Source organism: Lissotriton vulgaris, chromosome 1_1 (genome assembly GCF_964263255.1).
Source record: "Lissotriton vulgaris chromosome 1_1, aLisVul1.2, whole genome shotgun sequence".
NCBI lineage: Eukaryota > Metazoa > Chordata > Amphibia > Caudata > Salamandridae > Lissotriton > Lissotriton vulgaris.
Window position 1 is genome coordinate 833,829,627 of NC_141685.1, and position 23,189 is coordinate 833,852,815.

The 23,189-nt window shown below is 43.8% G+C and overlaps 1 protein-coding gene across 2 annotated transcripts in view; it reads left to right on the top strand.

Annotated features, from left to right (window-relative positions):
* The window catches only part of LOC147747972 (cytochrome P450 2D4-like), a 179,475-nt gene that overhangs the window by 137,613 nt on the left and 18,673 nt on the right, over positions 1-23,189 (top strand). For both annotated transcript variants that reach the window (XM_086957408.1, XM_086957417.1), the window contains exon 7: positions 15,123-15,310. In XM_086957408.1, coding sequence (XP_086813534.1) covers positions 15,123-15,310 — 188 coding nt within the window. The remainder of the gene's footprint in view (positions 1-15,122; positions 15,311-23,189) is intronic.

A 23,189-nucleotide genomic window follows, 5' to 3' on the forward strand; every position in this document is an offset into this window, starting at 1 on the left:
GACTCCGCAATGCCATTATAACGCATGGCATTACATTTTATATTCTTTTACTACGCATACATTTACAACGAAATTCGTTGTAAATGCATGAATGGTAAAAGCATGTTTTTTTAAAAATGTTTGGATAAGGTAAGTATGGGTATAGGGGTATATGTTTTGGGGTACTGAGGTATATGTTTTGGGGTGTTTGGGTATTTTAATGGTTCAGATATCGTTTTGGGTTATGGGGTACAGGGGTAGTTTTAGGGTTTACGGGTAGGTTTGGGTTTTGGGGTACAGGGGTATTTTAAGGGTTCAGGGCTAGGTTTGGGTTTTGGGGTACAGGGGTATTTTTAGGGTTCAGGGCTAGGTTTGGGTTTTTGGGTACAGGGGTATTTTAGGGTTCAGAGGTAGGTTTGGGTTTTGGGGTACAGGGTTATTTTTAGGGCTCAGAGCTAGGTTTGGGTTTTGAGGTACAGGGGTATTTTTAAGGTTCAGGGGTAGGTTTGGGTTTTGGGGTACAGGGGTATTTTAAGCGTTCAGGGCTAGGTTTGGGTTTTGGGGTACAGGGGTATTTTGGGGTTCGGGGGTAGGTTTGGATTTTGGGGTACAGTGGTATTTTTAGGGTTCAGGGCTAGGTTTGGGTTTTGGGGTACAGGGGTATTTTTAGGGTTCAGGGGTAGGGTTGGGTTTTGAGGTATAGGGGTATTTATAGGTTTAAGATGGGTTAGTGTTTAAGGGTGTTGGGGTACTTTAAGGAGTAAGGGTGGATTATGATTCTGGGGTGCAGGGGTATTTAAAGTGAGCAGGGTGGGATTAGCACATGATATGAGACATGGCATTGTCATATGGTTACTACGTTTCTATATATTGTGTTAAGTTAGCATGTGCTTATTAAATGTTTAAACGCCATATTTTCTTTCTGCTTCGGTTTTGCACACGACACCTAATTGTTATTGCAGCTTTTAACCTAGACGAAAGATGTGTTTATTTGAGAATAATATGTTATTGCACTGATATCAGTCATGCTTGGTACACTTGGTACAACTGTCTGCACACTGAGAACTGCACACTCTCAGAATAACCTAACACAAGGTTGCTGTAGGCCTGATCCTCGCACCACGTTAGTCATAACACCAATAATGTTTGTGCCAAATTATGGCTCCACGTGGGTTTAAGATACAGTTACAGGGAATGAATCAACACACTTGATGCTTCGCATGCTGAGAGCTGATAGCGGTTGATGTGATCTCCTTCTACTGAGAATTAGAGGTATGGGTCCGCCCTGCTAAGAACCCAGATGAGACCTTCTTAGATATAATATAATATGCTAATTAGGGTGCGCGAAATATAGGTGATACAGAATTATATAGATCTCTGCATCATAACATGCTATCACCTTTTGCTTATTATGGATTAGTGACTATGCTGCTAACTCTGATTTTTATAATATGTATGTTGATATTATATAAGATACTGCGTTTGAGAATGTTGCATTGAAAAATAAACATTTCAAACTTGCACGTGTGTTCTCTGCCTCCCAGTTTCGGTTTGTAATGATTATATAACGAAAGAGTGTTCATGTGTTCCACGATACCTGAGGTATTATAAGTTCATGTTCTGGATTGTCTAAGTCATTGGGAAGTAATTACTACCGATGCGACACTGTAGCTAGCTAGGTAAGGGGATTTCTGAAACAAAGGTGAGTTGTGGGTCACCCTAACTCACCCAGGTTCTAGGTCTCTGTGCACAGTTCTGTGAGAGAACGGAAACCCTGCGACATGGCGCCCAACGGTTGATTGGCCTTATATCATGACACTCGAGTAGTATATCATTCAAACCTTAACGCCTACATTCCCGTTTCCGGAAAACGGCGGTGTCGGTAAAACCTACCTATTTTTGAAATAGGTCTTATTCAAGCTTGAATCTATCTAAAACGGTTTCTTTGGATTACTACCCAGTTGTGCTACAAAGTATTATTTGTTTTTTCTCGTTCCTGTGCTAACATGGCTCAAGCCGTGGACATCCCGCAGCATAGTCGCATTGCGGTGCGTGACCATTTGCGGATGTATGATGTTCCTCTAGAGGGCTTGGCTGTGATATTAGTGGTGAGTACGGAACATGCTTACCCGTACGAACTGTTTTATTCGTGGGTGACATTTCCGCCGGTGGACGCTAATTCTGGTGTGTTCCACTCATACACTGCTTCAGATGTACCGGCTGCGTACGCTCCGTACAGAGCACTGGAAGAGCACTGGAAGAGCACTGGAAGTACCTATTGACGCTTGGCAGCATGGAGTTTGGTTTGGTGGCGCCCTACCGCCCTACCGCACGTTTTAACCGCTCCGAGGTTAGGTCCATTGTCCATTCCGGGCACTCCGTGGCCTGCTTTGGCTGGGTTTACTCCTCACCCCCGACGTGCCACTTGTAACGTGGCAGATCTGCGGCGGCTTCTGATTAGAGCACTTGTTCATTACACTAGCCGTAATGTTCAGGACGCGGCCCCTAGGGGCGCACAGCTTCGTGCAGAACATGCTGGTCTGAAAATCAATCCGGTCATGGTTAATTCCGTGATGGGTAAGAAGCCCCAAGAAAAGGATGATTTTCCTTTCTGGCTTGCTGAGAAATTCGGCCAGCTGGAAGCTGTGTTTCCCAATACGAGTCCGGGTGATAAACACCGGATTCTTACACTAAGTTTGCCTAAAGATCTGGCTCCTGACCTTGCTGACTGTGAAACCTGGGGAAAAACTTTTGCGGCGGTCTATTCGAGGTGCTATGGCTCCCCGTCTGTGACCAATCTAGGTGGGGTCCTTAAACGGGTTCAAGACGAACACGGACCAGAGGCGGCTGTTGAATTGGGCATGCGCCTGTGCGGCTCATTTGAAGTAGTTTGCGATCTGATCCTTGCGAATGTCAAGGGGGATGCAGTGAACTTTCAGGTGGCTAACGCGTTGGCGTTGGTTCAAGAGGCCGACCGACCCCGACAGTTGGCAAAGATAATTGTGACTGCTTACAAAATGGTTGGCCGCAATGCGAAGGGGGTTAAAGCTTCTCCGGATAAGGAGAAGAAACAGCCCCAGGGTCAGACATCGGAAACAAGTGGTCAACAAAAGTCCAAAAAGCAAAATTGGCCTAAAAAGCAGAATCAGGGTAAGCAACAGCAACAACAAACACAGGTTTCTGCTCCTGCGTCTCCGTTGCCTGCGCAGTCGGATCGTGTTTATGATTTGCGCGACCGCGCGATGATTAAATCGCCTGAAAGGTTTCAGGCTTCTGACCAACGCTCTCCTCGTTCCTTTCAGGACTCATCGGCACCGTCAACCGGTGGTGGAGGGGGTGGCAGGGGCCGGGGTGGCCAGCAAGGACGTGGTCAGCCCCGCCCGCGCAACGGTGGAGAGCAGCAGGAAGGCTCTACGCCCAAGAGACCACAGTTTGCTACGGAGAAAGTCGCCGCCCTGACCGCGCATCGTTATGCCCCAGATAGTGAGAACGCGGCTTCGGAATCTGACGTGGGCTCTGACCTTGCTGGACAGCGCAGCAGAGATTACCATAGTGAGAGAGGCCCTCCGTCCACTGTTGAAGGTGACAGCGACTGATTCTTATGTTGTGATTGAAACTGCTGACACGCATGTTGCTTCCCCTGAACGACTTTTTGAAATTGTCCTGTTAATTGAAGGTGACATGCAGCGAACTGTAAAAGGGGTATTTTGGGAAAATCTCTCGTCTACATATGACATTTTGCTTTCGGAGGCTGACTGGCCCCCACCTTTTGTTCTCGCAGCTCCGCGAGGGGAGGAGGTAATCCTACCCAGCTTCGCGCACACTGTGCCGAGGGTGGAGGCGCTGCATTTTGCAGAAGAGTGGGCTCTGGCGCTTGCGCCGGCTGTGTACCGCAATCAGTGTGGATGGGATAAATTGTCACCAAGCCACGAGATTCCTTTGCGGTCACAGCCACTGCCTCAACCTCAATATCCCATACGGCGTGAAGCGAAAGCTTCAGTCGCAGCTATCCTTGAACAATTGGAATATCAAGGTGTAATTGAAACGTGTGTGTCACCGATGAATAACCCTCTTTTTACTGTGAACAAGCCGGACGGCTCATATCGTTTGGTTTTGGATTATAGGCATTTGAACTTGCATTGCCGTAACTGTGCAGTACAGAATACGCATGGCTCTGCGTTAGTGAATAGTCTTGAGCGTAAACGGTTCAAAACCACACTGGACATTTCCAATGGTTTTTATGCCCATAGATTAGATGGTCTAAGTTCCCAATGGACCAGTTTTACATGCGCCGGTGTGCAAAAAATGTTTAAACGACTCCCAATGGGCTACAAGAACAGTCCTGGAGTATTTTCCGCATGCATTGTCTCTCTGCTGGAGAGCTTCGACCCAGTTGCTTGTTCGTATGTGGATGACATTTATCTCACAGACGACGATCTTTGGGAGCATCTGTGTCGAGTAAATAGCATAATTTGTAACTTTGCTGACGTAGGTTACAAGTTTAACTTTGCAAAGTCGCACATTGCAGAGTACACAGTGTTGTTTCTTGGTTACGAGCTTAACAACGAAGGGAAGGGTTTAGCACCCCATTTCCTGGAGAAATGTGCACACTTGTGCTCTCCGACAACACTGAAAAAATTACAATCTCTACTGGGCTTTTTGAATTTCGGAAGGACATACATTCCGGAGTATGCCCAGCGTATCAAGCCTTTGTATGCTTTGATACAACCATCTTTTTCCAAATCATGCTGGCTGCCTGAGCATTCGGCCATTCTGCAGTCTTTGCAGGCTGATTTGCTCGCTTCTGAATACTTACAGACTCGTGATAACCAGACCAACCTAGTGATAAGAATTATCCCTGGGGCGGTGGGTTTCACGTACCTGACTTTTAATGAAGGAGACACAGTACCTATTGCTTACAAGTCACACTTGTACACTTCGGCTGAACTGCGTTTTTCCACTGTGGAGAAAGTTTTAACAGCTGTGCAGATGGCAATTCTTAAGGAACGTGCCTTGTCACAAGGAAAGCGCATGTTGGTTGTTACCCCGTGTCCTGCCTTAGAGGCGGTTACGAAAGCCAGTGTACCTAATTCCAAAGCTTTGCACCCTCGGTGGATTCAATGGGCTGCATCCTTGACGTCCCAGGATGTCACGTTCATTTTTGACGCCTCATTACGGTCGCAGGAGTATTTACAGTATGAATTTGTTCATCCTGCTCCCTTAGCAATGCGGCCGTTGGAGGATGTCCATTGCATCATTTACACTGATGGTTCGGCGCAGGTTGCGCATGGCTCTAAACATGCCTACGTTTCCGCATGCGCCATTGTGGTAGGTGCCATGGTGAACGATGAGTTCAAGTCCAGTGTCGTGCACACGCAGACACTTGGAGACTGCACCGCACAATTAGCAGAGCTTCGTGCTCTGATGCTTGCATTAGAGTACGCAGATCCTAGTGTGACGACTTTAATCGTAAGTGACTCTTACTACTGTGTCCAGTCTTACAATGAAAACTTGTTCTTTTGGATTCAGAATGAATTTCGTGACTCCAAAGGTAGCACAATAAAACACAAGACGATCTGGGTACGAGTGGCGGAGCTTAAAGAGAAGCTGCCACTTGTCTTTGTAATTCATACTCTCGGTCATCAGCGCGTGGGGGTCCACGCTGTTGGCAACTCGCTTGCTGATGAAGCAGCGAAGTCAGCGGTATCAAAATACCTAGTTGCAGCAGTCACGAGGTCCAAAAGCAAAATAGATGATGACATCTTGGCAGCAATTGCTGCAACACAGAAGGGAAGTAAATATCCTGCGGGGTTCCCTTCTAAATACACATACCACTTAAGTCCCGATAAGGTTCCTTATGTGAAAATCCCTGAAGTTGGCGAACGTCTAGTTCCCAACTCGGATCGCAGGGCTGCTTTGATTACAGCGGCTCATGAAGGAGTGGCGTCTGCGCATGCGGGCGTCTCGGCCACTGTAACTCAGCTACAACAGAGATTCTGGTGGCGGGGACTGTACAAACAGACGCGTGAATATGTTCTTCAATGAGACATTTGCCAGCAGATTAAGCCTTCAACTGCTGCGCGTCCGCCTCAGACACAGTTGTACATCTCGAATAAACCACTTGGATGTGTTTATTTGGATCACTGCGGTCCATTTTCTTCTGATACTGCATATAAGTACATCTTAGTAGCAGTTGATTCATGCACACGCTTTGTGTGGGTATGGCCGCATCGGAGCGCTGATTCACGTACTGTCATTAAGGATTTGCGAGTCTTTGTGGGAATTTTTGCCTGTGGTACCTTCCATTCGGATCAGGGTCCAGCATTTGCCTCTAAGGCGTATAAGGATGCTATGGTTTCGATGGGGGTCCAAGTCAAATTTTCGAGTCCCTACAGACCTGAGGGTAATAGTGTAGTTGAACGAATGAACCGCGACTTAAAGCAATCTTTGACAGCTCGAGTTATAGGCACTGGTAGAAACTGGTTAGCCCACCTCATAGGCGTGCAGCGTGCGCTTAATAATCTCCCTAGAAGGTCTCTGGGTGGGCGGACCCCATACGAAATGCTCTTGGGTATCAAGATGTATGTACCTGACCTCGATGGGCTAGACAGCAAGGCCCAGGCCACGGCCTTTGACGTAGATGAACATTGCAATGTTTTACAGAATCTACACAAGACCAGAGACAGTCTTGCAAAGGAACATTTGCCCTCCACATCGGATGATGCGCTGCAGATCCCGGTAGTTGGCTGGCTACCCCAAGTTGGAGAACTGGTTCGAGAGAAGATCAATAACAAGAAAGAGTTTGGTCCCTCATATCGAGCACCGGTTCGAGTTCTTGGAGTGAAGGGCACAAGAACAGTCATTTTACCACCACTTCCAGGTCGTAAGGAAAACAGATTTATTTCTATTGACAATGTCAAGACACACAGGGTGGCCGATTCTTCATAGCATGACACCGGCTGTATCCTGTCCTTCCATTGTGAGGCACTCTGTGCTGGCTATTACATCTGGTGCAGAACAGGAGGTGCCCCTCGAGATGCCTGCCATTTCCAGTCCTTTATTAAATACTATTCCTGATACTAACATTGATGAGCTAAACTACACTTATCCTGCTGATTTATCGATGCCTGATTTACAGACCCGTTTGGCAGGCCAGTCCAGATTCTCTTTTGACTCTGTTTCGGAAACCCACAAACATTGCAAGATATGCCACGTTGTTCAAAAAACATTTTTTAATTCCACCTTGGACATACATTTGGTTGATTCTATTTTCATTCTATCTTTTTATGTCAATTGATTTAGTGTTTTATTTTTTCCGCCTGATTGATGGTCACTACGTTAAAGAAAGAACAGGAGTTCGGTACCTTAATGGAACATTGGCCCCTCTTTCCTCTTCACATTCTGCGCACAGACTGAAACGAAACTTAAATACAGTTAACATTACTGCTTGGCCTGTCCTTGATGGGATTGTGTGGGATGCGGTTAGGTTTCAGATACATGGGCCTACTGAAGTGATTAATGTTCCAAATGTGCTTAGAGTAAACATGGGAGATGTAATTAAACAGAATATACGCTCTGATGATTGGGATATTCTGGCCGTAGAAGCATTATTCTCTGATTTAAAGTATTATGCTGCCTTCGATGTTGAGGATCTGTACACAGATTCTATTAATTATGGTGATTTGTTTTGTTTTCAACACTATGGTAATCATTTTTTACATAAAACAAACTCCAGGAGGGTTGCTGTTAATTATACACAATGGGAACATTGCCCTACTCCATTTGGGGGCAGTTCCAATACGTTTCTGAAAAAATACACCTATTTTACAGAATTTAATCAATCTAATCCCGAGTCATTTTATTTTAAAACGACACAAATGTCCATGTCCAAAGTTAGACTTACCGATACAAAATTGCTGTATTCGAAGTCCTTTCTAGACAGGTTGGCTGTAGATGGCTACGAGTTTTGGAAAGGAACAATTGACCTTAAATCGATTTGGGGTACCAAAGATTGGCAGGTACAAGGCACTGAGGCTTTGCACCGTGCATGTCTCATCCCGAATCACATGTTGTTTTTAAATTCATCCATTTTCCAAACAACATGCTTTGGATTGGCTACTTCTAAAAAATTGAATACACCGACCATCCCAGATTTGGAGGAATATACAGGTTGGGGTAATTTTACTGATTTGTCCATTCATGAGTTGCAAACTCTAATACACAATTCGTCCTTTAATATATCCAGTTTGGATTCGAAGGGTTGGCTGGTGTGGCATAGAAATGCTGATTCTTGCCAACGCCGTTTTCTGGGTTTGGCTAAGGGGTTCACAAAAGTCAGACTCGATCCCCGTTTTGAAAAAGACCATACTGTCACTACTTATTCTGTGGGGAAGCTGTGTCAGAATTGGTTACAGCATTCCACTTTAGCTGCAGTTAAAATGCATCTGTCTCTATTAAATGATAATGTGGATTTGAATGATTTTATAAAAGGCCCGGCTAAAGGTAGATCTAAACGATGGCTGTATGCGATTTACAATGAAATTTGGAAAGTTACCCAGGTTGAGGCTGCTAAACGCCTGAGAGCTATTGATCAAGCAAATTTAGAGAAGGTGCTTGCAGTTGTAGATAACAGCATTAACACTCTTTCTTCCCGAATTTACACGTTAAATAATATTGTGTCTTCTGTTGTTGACATTGTACATGATGAGGTGTCCGTGTTATATCATGGTCAGAATCAATTGCGTTCTGTGATGCAATTTGCGTGGACACTACAGACTCTTAAGTCTGGTCGAGTGCCATGGACTTTTATGAACGTCTCATCATTATTTGCCCCGTTTAATCTGACTGAAAAACAGCGCATGCTATCAATGAGAGATGCAACATTTTCTATGTTGCATATTGAAAAATTAGAATCCCTGCCATTTTCTGTGGCTGAAGTGACTGCTGCGACGTGGCTTATTCATGGTGTTATAACATTACCTTTTGCTTTGTATAAATTTACAAATTGTATGAAATATATAGCCATTGGGCGATATGAACCATTAGGCAGTGCTTTCCTCCATGAGACATGGTCTTTACCATACACTTACAGATGCCTTAAGGAGTGAAATGAAGTGAATCTGAATGGTGAAGAATGTACACAGTCGCCTGACCGCTCACTAATATGCAGACACATCCAGTTGCATGGTTCTTGTAATCAGGACAAACCTAATTTGGCCTGTGTTTTGAAAGGGACACCAGTTCCTGCAATAGTTCCCACGTTCACTCTGTTGTCCAACGGTAGTTATTTACTTTTGAATAACGAATTTTGTTGTGGGTTAGAGGCCGGTATCGCATATGTGGTTACCGTGTCAGAGAGGGTGGTTTGCTGCAAGAATGTGTTGTATCCACCCACGCATGGGAATTCAGAAGTTTTAATTTGGCCGAGGATACCAACCTTGAGAGCTGAGTTCAATGGTTTAGGCCGTATAAGAGCCCTTTTGTCTCAAAAACAGGTGGCCCTGAGCTCTGCACGCGAAACTTATGTCCTTCACATAGCAAACACACGCACAGAAGTACAAGCACTTTTAAGTACTGATTTGCCGTTTCATTTTTGCGAGCTGGTTCATCAGATCTTTAATGCCTCCTCCACAACGGGCCTGGCTCATTTTTTTAAAATGGTTAGTAGTGGTCTCGTGACTACATTTGAAAAAGTATTTGGTATTATCCCTGCGTTCTTTCATTCTATATTTGCTAGCCTGTTTGGCGGATTTCCTGTTTTGCTGGCTTTGGCTGCAGGCGTTCTGGTGATATTTTATTTTATAAAACATGGATGCCCTTCATGCACAAGGAAATGCACAGCCCCTACTGATGCAGTTTCGCAACCGGATGCTTGATTACTATGGATCCTTGCCGCTTGCGACATTAAGCACGGCTTTTGGATTATCCTTCAGATTTTCCTATTTTACCTGTGTCCAGCCTGTGTTTCATTGCCTGAGCTGTGATTTCGACTGGGCCATTGATTTGTGTCTCTGTTTACCGACTTCTCCTGACGTCAACTTTGATCAGCTGATGTACCCCGTAGTGGCTCACGAGTTGGTCTGTTCTGGCGAAAGGGTTATGGCTGTAGCAGCGATGCATGGACTAATGGGTCAGTGGGACATATTCGCAGCGGCGCATGACTTTCTGGCACAGAGCGTTCTCGAGAACCCACTGAGTTGTCCTCTGATGTTGCTAGAGGAATCAGTGTTGGAGGAGCACGTATGTTCTTTCCCATTGCGTAATTGGATGGCTGAACTGTTTTCGGATGATGGCAGTGATTTCATGTTGGAAGCTGTAGCTACCTATTTTGCATATTCATTCAACGAGGAATGACTCTGAATACTTCCATCTGGCACGTGACTTTTTAGTAATTCTGAATGGTGCCTTTTTCAATACGAACATTCGATTTTTTCATATGTTCTAGGCCTGTTAATTGAAATTAGGCCTCAAGTTCGACTTTTTATGTTTTGTGTGGCCACTATAGGCATTCATACATACATTTTTGTGTTTTTAAATTTTACATACATTTACATACATTTAGCTTGGCTCAATATCATTGAACTCTGCTTTCATGTCTTGCCTCTCATAGAGTATTGGCTTATATTTTTCTTTTTTAACCGTCCTCGGATCATTGGGGAGGTGTCATATGGTTACTACGTTTCTATATATTGTGTTAAGTTAGCATGTGCTTATTAAATGTTTAAACGCCATATTTTCTTTCTGCTTCGGTTTTGCACACGACACCTAATTGTTATTGCAGCTTTTAACCTAGACGAAAGATGTGTTTATTTGAGAATAATATGTTATTGCACTGATATCAGTCGTGCTTGGTACACTTGGTACAACTGTCTGCACACTGAGAACTGCACACTCTCAGAATAACCTAACACAAGGTTGCTGTAGGCCTGATCCTCGCACCACGTTAGTCATAACACCAATAATGTTTGTGCCAAATTATGGCTCCACGTGGGTTTAAGATACAGTTACAGGGAATGAATCAACACACTTGATGCTTCGCATGCTGAGAGCTGGTAGCGGTTGATGTGATCTCCTTCTACTGAGAATTAGAGGTATGGGTCCGCCCTGCTAAGAACACAGATGAGACCTTCTTAGATATAATATAATATGCTAATTAGGGTGCGCGAAATATAGGTGATACAGAATTATATAGATCTCTGCATCATAACATGCTATCACCTTTTGCTTATTATGGATTAGTGACTATGCTGCTAACTCTGATTTTTATAATATGTATGTTGATATTATATAAGATACTGCGTTTGAGAATGTTGCATTGAAAAATAAACATTTCAAACTTGCACGTGTGTTCTCTGCCTCCCAGTTTCGGTTTGTAATGATTATATAACGAAAGAGTGTTCATGTGTTCCACGATACCTGAGGTATTCTAAGTTCATGTTCTGGATTGTCTAAGTCATTGGGAAGTAATTACTACCGATGCGACACTGTAGCTAGCTAGGTAAGGGGATTTCTGAAACAAAGGTGAGTTGTGGGTCACCCTAACTCACCCAGGTTCTAGGTCTCTGTGCACAGTTCTGTGAGAGAACGGAAACCCTGCGACAGCATGAAGGGCGAACGTACCACACGCCCCCAGCGTTTGTCACGCCCCCAGCACAAGCCCACAGCACAACGCAGACACGCCCACAAGGAACTACTTTGCTGGCACGGTTCATTTACCTTTTAAATGGATATGGTGGGCATCTGCATAGCCTATGTCCTTCTGCTGCAACTGCCCTTTCCAACGCTGTATTGGGTGTTGTGATTGGTGCTGTGGTTCCTGAGATTAGCCGCCTCAAAGGTTTGCGCTCTCTCTTTATTATATTAGTATGGAAGTCACTTCTAGGTTAGGCCCTAAACAGCACATAGACCACGGTGCATTTTATTAAAAAAGTTTAGCAAGCATTTCTTTCTTTTACTTGTCCTGGTAGTGTAAAAATCTAACGTTCATTTTTATTACTGTAAGGCCTACCTCACTCATAGAACAACATTTGCCACCTTATTACATTTAATAGGTTATAACTTCTGTTTGGGAGTAGGTGAAATGTCATGTTTGGTCTCCAATGAATAGAAATCTAAACCCATCTTTAAAGGTAAAGTCAGATTTTAAGTCATAATTCTGAAAATTACACTTTTAGAAAGTTGGTATTTTCCTATCCCAACCATTTGGTGCCTGCATCTGTATCCTTAGAAACATGACTAGGTGTAGTTGGCAGTTGGCTTTTGTATATTCCACCCAGACAGTAACACAAAGGGATGCTGAGTGTTGGCAGGATGGGCAACCCTGACCTGGCTGGAGGGGCGGAACTGTCACCTACCGCATTTGCACTTCAAAGGAGCTGCCTCAGCACACACACAAAGAACTTCACACTAGCCTGTTTTGACTCTAGACATCCTGGAATCAGGGCAGGGAGAAAGGAAATCCCAGAACCAGATGGGGGGGATGTAGAAGTTTCTCCCACTTCAAATTGCAGCAGGTATAAATATTGGACCCTCAGACGAACTCTTCGGTATACTCCTGGACCTGTGGATACTACAGAAGAAGGACTGCTTTGCTGCCAGAGGATTGCCCTGCTACTTGAGGCCTGCCCTGCTATCTGAGAAGGAAGACTAGACCTTCCTCCTTCATCCACTCCAAGGATCAGTTGATTGACCTCCTATTAGGACCCAGTTAGCTCCAGAGGCCTCCCTGCAGCTGCCCAACTGACCTACTGCACTGGGCTTACCTGGAACTACCTAAGCCATGCTGGCTTCTGCTGGAGTGAGTTCCCGGTCCCCAATAGGTGCCTTGCAGGTCCTGAACCCATGGTGTGGCACCAGTTTAGCTCTTATTGGAAGAAAAGGAAAAATCCTGAAGTTTTGGGCTCTTTGTAACCAATGTTTAGGCCCGTTCATGGCAAGATCTTGCTGCTCACGATGACTGCCATAGTGAAGCTCCAGTGAACCAGACAGTGCTACACAAACGGCCAACAACAACCGGCAATGCAACATCTGCACTTCGCGCTATAGCATTTGCAGCCTGCGGTGACTGGCAACAGGAAGCTCCAGTCACGACCGTCAGCAATCTTCACGTTACAGGAATGACTGTTGTGTCGCCCAGCCTGCTTCCACTACAGTGACGAGCATCCTTGATGCTCTCCCTGCTCCTCGCAGCCACTGTGAACTGGACTCTTTGAGAAGGTAGCTTTTTCATCAGGATTAATTTGGTCCCTGTATCCTGCCTGTGGCCCATCGTGATTTACCTAAATTCATGCTTTTCCCCAATCTAGCACATCCAGATGACAGCTAGTGGTGCTTTGTGCTTTTACGCGCTATACCAACTTAAATCTTTGAAATTACATATCTCCGGTTCTACTGGTTGGATTTTTGTCATTTTGGTGTCAAATAATTTATTACATTTTACTCAATTGTTCTAATTTGGTGTGGGATTTCTCGTGTTGTGTTTACACTTTATTACTGTTAGTGTGCTGCAGAAAATACTTTACAAGTTGCCTCTAAGGTAAGCCTGACTGTTTTTGTGCCAAACTACCCGAGGGTTAAGCACAAGTTAATTTAGTGGTTCACCCAGACAAGGATTGTGGCTTCTGCTTGAGGAGGGCTCACACCACCCCTCAACCATCAATGCAATTTCTCACAGTGTGTTATAGGGGAACAATACCCCTTCGTCTGATAGCTTATTTTGTGCTGGGGATGTTTGGCATACAGAGTATGTTGTGTGTACTTCACACAGGAAAGCTATGGAGAAGTGTGGCTCAATGGTTAGAGCGGCAGACCCTGATGCAGAGGTCTGGCCCGGGACCAGGGTTCAATTCCCTGCCTCAGTGGGTCTTGGGCTCAAAATTCCACGGACCTGATAGTTCTCGCCTCGGTGCCTATTCCAATCATGAAGTCCCACTCTGCAACTCTGGGCGATAGCTTGCTTAATCTCCACAACGGCCCCCACAACGCTAAGGATGCCTGGCCTCCACCTTGGGGGTGCCCAAGAGTGGACACCTCACAGGGAAAGCCAGGATGGGTTCCACAGCGGTATTCGTACAAGCGCCCTGAGACCCTTGCGGGTGAGTAGTGCGCTATACAAGTATCAATTTACATTTACATAGCTGTCATCACCAGGCCCCTTATTTCTCTGATTCCAGTTAGACAGCCCGAACCCAGCTATTGCACAGTGCCCTTTGCTTCACTTGACCCACCTTCTCACAGATGTCCTTCTCCAGAGACACAATGGAAAGCAACATCAGCGCGGACAAATCTGTTCAAACCAGTCACGTGCTGTAGGAGTCCACAACTAAAATGGGTTCCTAGGGACATGAATGGGCCATGGCAGCCCATCCACATATGAAAGCAGCTCCTTAAGCCAGCATCCTACTGGGAACATTTCAGAGTAGCCGAATAGCTAGGATAACTCTGGTCTCTCATGGATTTGGTAGTCTACTGCTTAGGCCAGTAGAAGCAAACTTAGATTCAGAAGGCTTTGTGTTGATGTTGCTTCTAAGCTTCATTGACCAGAGATTCTAGCCTGGACATAAATTCCATCAGAATGCCAATGACCTTGAAATACTGTTTTTCCCTGCTTGACAAAGTGCCTTCAGCAAACTCATCCAACTGAATTGAATTAAATACTTAATTTGAACAACTGAATATATTGATAACGGAACTTTAATTAATATACATAGGATTGTGTATCTTTAATAAATTGTAAAGCAAAGTTATTCAATGTAACATTGTGGTTAGATGTTGCAGAACAAGAAAGGACGTAAACATGGCCATACTCCGATATTTCCTAATACTGTGATATATAATAACATTTAATTATGTCATATGCAATGTTTACTTATGCATTCATTTCGATCCAGAGACTGCACATTGGAGTAGCCAGGCCCTGTGCCTCTTACACATGAAAGGGATTTATTCCTGGGGAATGACGTGCCTTTATATCTCTAAATAGAAGCACCCATCAAGCCACAGCATCACCTTTTATTCCCCTTCGACACCTTCCATCGCTCTTTAATTTTCATCTCTTCCCTTCTGCAAGATACATATCAGAGCATATTTTATATCAAGTTTAAAATGTTTATTTTATGTTACTAAACTTTGTGTTTTGTGTTCAGGCAGGGTTCAGGATGAGATTGATCGTGTGATTGGGCGTAGTAGGAGTCCTGTAATGGAAGACCAGGCGAAGATGCCTTACACCAACGCAGTGATACACGAAGTCCAGCGTATTGGTGATGTGGTTCCCTTGGGAGTGCCACACATGACTTACCGCGACACCGAGATCCAAGGCTTCTTCATACCAAAGGTTAGTCCAGACCTGGCACACAAGCCAACATTACACTGACCACACAAGTCCACCAAGTGACCCAACCGCTGAAGATGATGGTGTCCATGCTACAGCAACCTTTCCATCTGAGGGATCTCTTGTGGATATCATGAGGGAAATTAATTTAGTCCACACAGGAAATGAATTGGTGAAGATTTTTCCCCTGACTTCAGCGACAAAAATATTTGGGAGATTCTAAAAATCCACAGATGTCCAGTTTCATGTGGTAGAATGCATATATTCAATCCTGGCTAGAGAGTATAAGCTTAGATTCTGAAGAACATCAGAGAATTATTTCGTCTTCAGAGACAGGGGGTTTAAATCTTTGTTGCTCCCTTGCACCGGGATACACTTAAATATAGTCTTTCTACTAGTGTGCCGTTTGCACTGTGAATTGTCTGTTTCTTTTAGAGGCACCCCTATTCACTCTACTCGCCTCCAAGGCTGACCTCTCGGGCCCCCAGTATATCTGATGGTCCTAATATCAGGACTGCACTTGCAAGGTGTTTATGTCCACTCTCGTTATGACTTTGCCACAGTAGATGGAATAGGGGATCTGAGAGGTCTGCAGCAACTGACACATCAATGCGATGTGTATGCATGCCCCTCTGTTCTTTTTGTTTAGAAAACACACATTGCAGAACAGTTTTTCTCAGTTGTCGTTCCTATCTCACATCCATTAGTTGGGCTTTCTTATTTTTTACCTACAATATCCCTTTCTCCTCTGTGTTGTATCCCTGCCGCCTTCATCTTTTTTTCTTCCCCTTCTTTGGTGGCGATTCTTTGTCTCACCCTGACTTTTCTACTCTGATTTTTTCTGACCTTTTTTCCATGGCTAGGCAGTCTAGGTTCCATTTTCTCTTCCACTGAACAGTAGAGCTTCCCTTTCTCTCAATTTCGTGGATGTATAACTTCTTGCCATTCGTACCGCATCTCCATCATTGTGGTGTTTGTCACCATCTTTGCCTTGCATGCCGGGTATTTCCATCTCTGGTCCTGGACCTCCTTGAAACCCTTTCATTTCTGTTCATTTTCCCTGCTCTTCCTCTCGGAAATGTTTATTATGTGTGCATTATCATACAACGTTCCTTTCCACACAACGAGCATGGTGTCTGTCCTCCTCTCCATTCTGTGAAATCTGACTGGATATGGCCTTTTATGTGTAAACGCTGCAGTGTACTAGATCGAATATCGTGTGCCCAATAGTTTTAATTCAAAAGCAAATAAAGCTTTCCCACATGTAATAGGTCCAATAATTATTTTTAAGGGGAAACGTGGATCAGTCACCGGTTCGTGTTTTGTCATTTTTTTTTTTTTACATTTTCAATTAAGAAATATATATAGGATATTTGCAATTCCTAGGCAGAATCATCCTACATGTTTCACTGTTGTGTGTGCAAGTTGGGTGAAGTTTAAAGCCAAGGGGCACTTTTACTATTATTTCATGCAGAGCAGCATGGGAACTTGAAAGGGGGAGAGTAGAAAAGCTCCATATTTACAAAGACTAGGAGCATGTCTTCTCTCTCCCTGTGCTGGTGCACTGTGCGCTGCCTAACGTCAATGCAGGCACCCTTGCATCCCTGTGTTATGGGCAGAACTGATTTTTGTGCAGGAACCCGCACCTATTATTAGGCAGAATGCAGCACACAGAGAAAGAGGGCGTAACGAAGAGGAATAAAGGTATTTGCCCATCTCTGCTGGGCAGGTGCACCATTTTGGCACACGCCCAGGTTTAGAAGTCTTTTAAATCTGGGATTGCAATAAAATACAAGTGTGGATGCATGCGAACTCCGTGTTCCACTCATGTAATGCCCACTCGATGCAAAGTAATGAATGGTACCGCTATGCGCTATGTTGTGTTAATTTATATTTACTAAACTACACAGATTGGCTTTGTGTGGCTTACTAAATTTTAAAAAATCATTTATGTTGGGGCTGCACCACAAAACTGATGTAACGCAGATGCAGAATCATAGTACATTTGGGTCAAAGGGGGCGAGCTAAGATTGGTGCCTGAATGCGCCCCACAGTAAATGTCAGATCGACTCCTTCATTGCTCCCATGCTGGTTTTGGTTCAGGAATCCAGAAACTGTGGCATTCGCTGTGGCTGTGATAAACTTGCCTCTCAAGCCCTGATTAAAGGAGGCCCTGTCAGATGGGATAATGTAATTATTGCATATGGCAAAACGCCAAAAGCAAGATCTTTGGGATTCATTAGAAGTGGTAATCATCATATTTTCATGCACATTTTGGTGCATTCCTACTTTTCCCTGTACTTACTGGGAAGCTTCCGGTTGATAAATTCCGGTCCATTTATCTGGTAAAATTTACAAAAGGGTGTGATCTTTGTCTGGTGCTACCGGAATGCGATATATATTGCACCACTTTTAACTGCGATCGCGCAGGGATCTAAATTTAACAGGACACTTCTAATCAGGCACACAGAGTGACCTTGGGACTGTGCTAGCAACTAGTTCAACAGAAGATGGCAAAAGAGAAGCTTTCAAGGGAACGGTCTCGCGGGCAATAAACCGTCTACTAGTGAACACCTTCAGGCCATGCAATGTACCATTTATCTTTTCCTATTACGGCAAGCATTTAATAAAGTGAGAAACTATGGAGTGAAAGAGAGAGAGAGGCGCTGGATGTAGCCTCAGGTAAAAGATAAGGTTGAGCAGGTTTGGAGGTGACATCAGGGCTACCATTGTATTGTTTTCCTTTTCTATGAAACAATGACCATCCTGCAGCTCTGGGCACCAACCCAATCACAGAGTAGGCTTGATAAGACCATCACAAGGTCTACCACACAATACGATAAAGTAGAATGCTTAAAGGGCAAATTTTACCCAAGGTTTCACATCCTGACCATGAGTGTTTCTCACAGAATTGGGTAAAAAGTAGTCCATTTAAGTGAGAAACCCAGAAATCTAGTCACACTGCTTCCTGTTAGCTATGGGGTAATGTCTTGGGAACGAGGTACGTAGGAAGCATCCTCCTTGCCAAGGAGACCTTGTTTGCTTCTGGTTAATATTGTGCACACTGCTAACCGAGATGTGTCACTGTTGTGATGGGAACCCAAACAGCTACATTTGTAGGACTTGTCACAGGCAGCCATAGCTCTGCGACAACCATATGTCATCAATTATCCAAAAAGTTAAATAAGAATTAGTACAGAGAGAGTTATTTGGGACATCCCCTTCAACCACTAGTTGTCATGTGTCTTTCATAGGTTGCTTGCCGGTATGAGCAGACCATCTAGGCCAAGGTATTTAATGAATAGTTGAACAGTCCCATTAATGTCCACATTAGGCTTTGGTGATGGGACATCAAGTAGTCCTTTTGTTAGATTGCAGAAGTACCATGAAATGACGGTTGTGACTAAGATCCAACGTGTGTTCTGTGATCAATTTACTTTGCTGACAGACAACGACATTTTATTTGAAGATGTGTGGGATTTTGGTTGGGAAAGTGCATGTTTCATGGATGACTTAGCTTTTCATAAAGATGCAGTGCTAAATACTAAGCACCCTTGTGCACTGATTTGCTGTCATGATAATATGTTGCTGGATGTATGGCATTTTTGTTCACAGAGTAAATACTTTTAGCCTTGTTAAAGATGCAACAAAAATACTAGACCTTTGTCAAATGTAACTACTATCCAATATTTCATTGTGCATGGTTTTTAAGTTTGCCTGTTACAATGTAAACTTCTACTTCTAACTCCTTTCCATAACAATCCTCTTTGAGAGTACAGCTTAACTCAGCTAACACCGCCTGTTCAGCAACAGCACACCTATTCCTAGCTACATATTGTTGTAAACCAAGATGTTGCTTCACAATGGGCCTTTTTTAGGTCTCGCTGAGGAAGCGCATCCACTGCTCTGCAGACATTTAGTGTATGGGTTCTTAAAGTGCTGCCACAGGCTTCTGGTGGCCTAAAGCTTGCGTGCACGCTCACTTGCACGCGCCAGCCGCCATCTGCCTTTCTGTAATGGCTCATTATGCCTTCCAGTGTGTGAATCATGCTCCTCCACCCCCTTGCTGTCTGTTCCCACTACCCCCCTCCCTTCTCCCCCTCCCTTTCCCCCCCTCCCTCCTCGTTAGTTTGTTATTCCTAACTCCGGACTAAGCCAATGCTACTCAGACAGTGGACATTTTCTGGTGCTTGTTTTTATCTTATCCTCAGTCTTCCTTTTTGCTTCTACTGCAATATTGCACGTTTTACATTCTTACTCGTGCGTTGTGTTCTTGTCATTCTTTGGGCACGTTGGCATGTTTTTATTACCCTAATAACTTGCTTTTTAGCCCTGCCTGTGCACACCGGTATATTCTGTAATCATCACTTTTTTTGCTACATTTATCAAATATTTCGACCACAAACGCTGTGTCCGATGTTCGTTCTGCTTCTCTCAACACCCGCAGCACTGAATGCATGTAAAGCTTGTGCTTTATGGCTCTAGCACAACAACACATTTTTATTTTATGTATACTTTGATAAAATGACATTTTTAAGCCTGTTATGCTTTGCAATTCTGCGCAGCTGCACACAGCCTTTGGGACTGTTTACAGTTTATACTTTGCTTGAGGCACATGTTCGCCCTTGTTTTTATTATATTTACTCTCTGTTCAGTCGTGGTCATTGGCATTATGCTGGCTGCCTTCATGTGCAATTAGACACTTTGATGGTTTTATGTAAGCAGCGTATTTTGCATAGGGCTGACATCCAACGTTTCAGACACTTCAAGGTGCTCTGCCTAAATCACAGTGGCCAGTGGCAAAGAGACACCTTGGAAACACACGGCGTCGGCACCGTGTACATTTTCAGAGCTGAGGAGGGAGGGATGGGGGGGGGGGGGGTTGTCTGTGGTCTGTATTCAGTCAAGATACTGTACTAGCTCCGTGAAACAGGTAGAGTTTAGAATGGTTGTTTTCTGTGCACACCAATAGTTTTGCACCTCTAGCTCGTAGGTATTTTCTTTATTCATGTGTTGTCAAGCACTGTTCCTGGCATGCCTTGAACCACTTAGGTGGTTGTTGTATTATGAAATTACATAATTGTAGGCGGAACATATTCTTTTCACCTTTCTGTGAGACTACATTGATGTTATTTATGTTGAGCACACACCAGGATGACTTGGTTCCCCTGCAAGTGCCTCTCAGGCTGACCTACAGACATAGCCTTTGTGTAAAGTGATGTTTCTCACAGCAGGAGGCACTGGCGCACCAATACGGGCACAATCAAGAGAAAGACCTTCCTGATGCAGCAATCAGGGACAGACAAAAACAGGCCTGGCCCAGTAACAGTCTGTTTTAAATTCAAGATTGACTGCAGAGAAACATGCTTTGCTTTCAGGGTTATTAAACTGCGATCATATTCTTGGAGCCTGCCAATCCTACACCTTCCTATATATTTTAATTTTTTTAATTAATTTTGAGTAAACTTATTACAACAATAACTAAACAAAACCACAAGTACCAATTTCAGAAACCACGTCCTTCTACTAGGCAAACCGCTACTTCAGGCCACGCAGAAATATAGAAACCTCAATGCCAATCTTTTTGCCTCCTGATGGCATCGGTACCAAGGCTGCAAGACCAAAACATTGCGGGAAACTGCTTAACCCCTTGCATGCTGATGACGGCCGGGAGCAGTCATGGCACACAGTGCTCATGTGCTGATGACTGCTCCCGGCCGTCATGACCGCAGCCGCGATCGGAATGTGCCGCACAGGCGCAGAATCTCGCAGCATGCAAGGGGTTAATCACCAATCGATTGCAATGCATTCCCCTGCCTCTAACTGAAACGTGTACCATTCGGACCCGAGAAGGCGTATTACCAGCTACATCAGGACAAACTGTCATAATGCAATTTACATGGTCAAGTTGCTCATGGTCGTATCACAAGAGCGGTTACTTTGTATCAACTCTTGTGGCTGTTTGTTTCTAGTGCAATATGTATTCTAAGCTAGGCATCAAGCCTGGCAAGCGTATCTTTGTCTGAGGAACAGTCTACACACTGAGTCACTGTGCCACTTCTAAAAATCTGGATCCGAGATGGGTTAAAAATATTTTAATTTCATGACAACATCAACATTTTGCTAATAAGCACATTACAAACATTAATCTAAATTAGAGTTGCTAAGAACTCTTCTAATAAAAGTAAGGGAGACTAGTCCGTTTTGTTATACTCTAATTATGGGGTTCTGCTTTTTCTCAGTTTAAGGTTGGTTATTTTTATACTTTTCTTGTGCTAAAGACTAGCAGTCATCTAGTTTTAAACATGTGTTGCAGAGCATCAAATTGACAGCACCTAAGGGAAATGATACGCAAGACCCATGTTTGACCCATGCAGGAGCGCTTTAAGCAGTACGTTTATTACGTTTAATATACACTTTTTCACTAAGCTGTTCTTTTCAAACTAAACCATTCACAGTACACAAGTTAAGAGCCATGGCTTTTCATGATAGTTGTAACAGGGCATTAAGTGGAATGAAAAAAAACTCATTGGAAAAGCCAATAGGTTTCACCTTTGGGAACTTATAAGTATTTAATTATGCAGCACAATATCCTTACTGCAACAACATTTACTGTTGCATGAATGAACACTTAAAGGACAGAAAGGCGAGACCTATTGGCTATGCCAATGCTTGTTCATAGTAACAGCTGATCAACACAAACAAGGTCACTCATCTATTACTAAACAAGTCCCCTAGTACATTATCAGACCTGTCAGCTTTGTCCATATTTGTTAAGTTTCCCAGCTCATGTCATGCTTGATCAGGTGTCAATTGTGGAGCCCTTGTACTTTCAAGGTTTTTTTGGTTGCTTCTTTTTCTTTTCGTTAATAATATTTCCACTAGGAAGTGGCCTGATATCCTTGTGCTCTCATTGTTTGGGGGTGTATATCTCTCATACCTCTGAAGTGATCTACAAGATGCATGAAGGAATGCTTCTTTTAATTGAAATTGTTTTCACATCTGGATGTGACGTGGCATCCCACATGTTTCGCTTGTTAATGATGGTGTATCGATTCTTCCTTTTCAGTGGACTAGCAATAAACGCTCTATCTGCATGGGAGTGGCGGTGCCCAGGACTGCTGGGTTTTATAAAAGTCAATGGTGCATTAACAAGGCCAGTTATTTGATATGCATTAACTACTTCTTTATGCTGAATTTCCCAGGTTGAATTCCTTCTTATAATTGGTGTTAGGTAGACCAGTATTCAATAAAAATAGGCATAAGTAACCAAAATATTATTTCCCAAGGTCTCTATTTCTTCAAGCACAATCATGCAGTTTTTAATGTTTTGAATTTTAAAATCGATGTCTCTACTTTGAGTAGGAGTTGTCTTTCATGGTTACTTCCCCTCTGGGTTGGTGTAATTGAGTGTAACATTATCAAACATACCCCCAGATGCATCAAGCCCATATTCTATGAATTCTAAATTGCGAAAAATACCGAATTGCAATTTAGAATTCGCAGAATGGGATGCATCAAGAAAAGCGAGTTAAAAAAGCGAATCGGAATCGGCCGCAATTGCCGATTGCGATTTTTGCAAAATCGCATAAAATTAGCAGAATCGCCCATTTTCCATGTAAAAATTGCGAACTCGCAAATACCAAATCGCAAATTGCGATCTCGCTAATTGCGAGATCGCAAAAACGGCAAGTCGCATTTCAAGCACAATGATGACATCACAACCAGGAAGTAGGCAGTTCCCTCCCTCATTCAGAACACAGAGCCTGAGAGTGGAAGCAGCACAGCCCAGAGCTCCACAACAGACTACCTGCAGCACCACACCAGGACACAAAGAACAACTGAAAATGTCCCAGGAAGCAGCAGGGAGCAGTGCACCAGG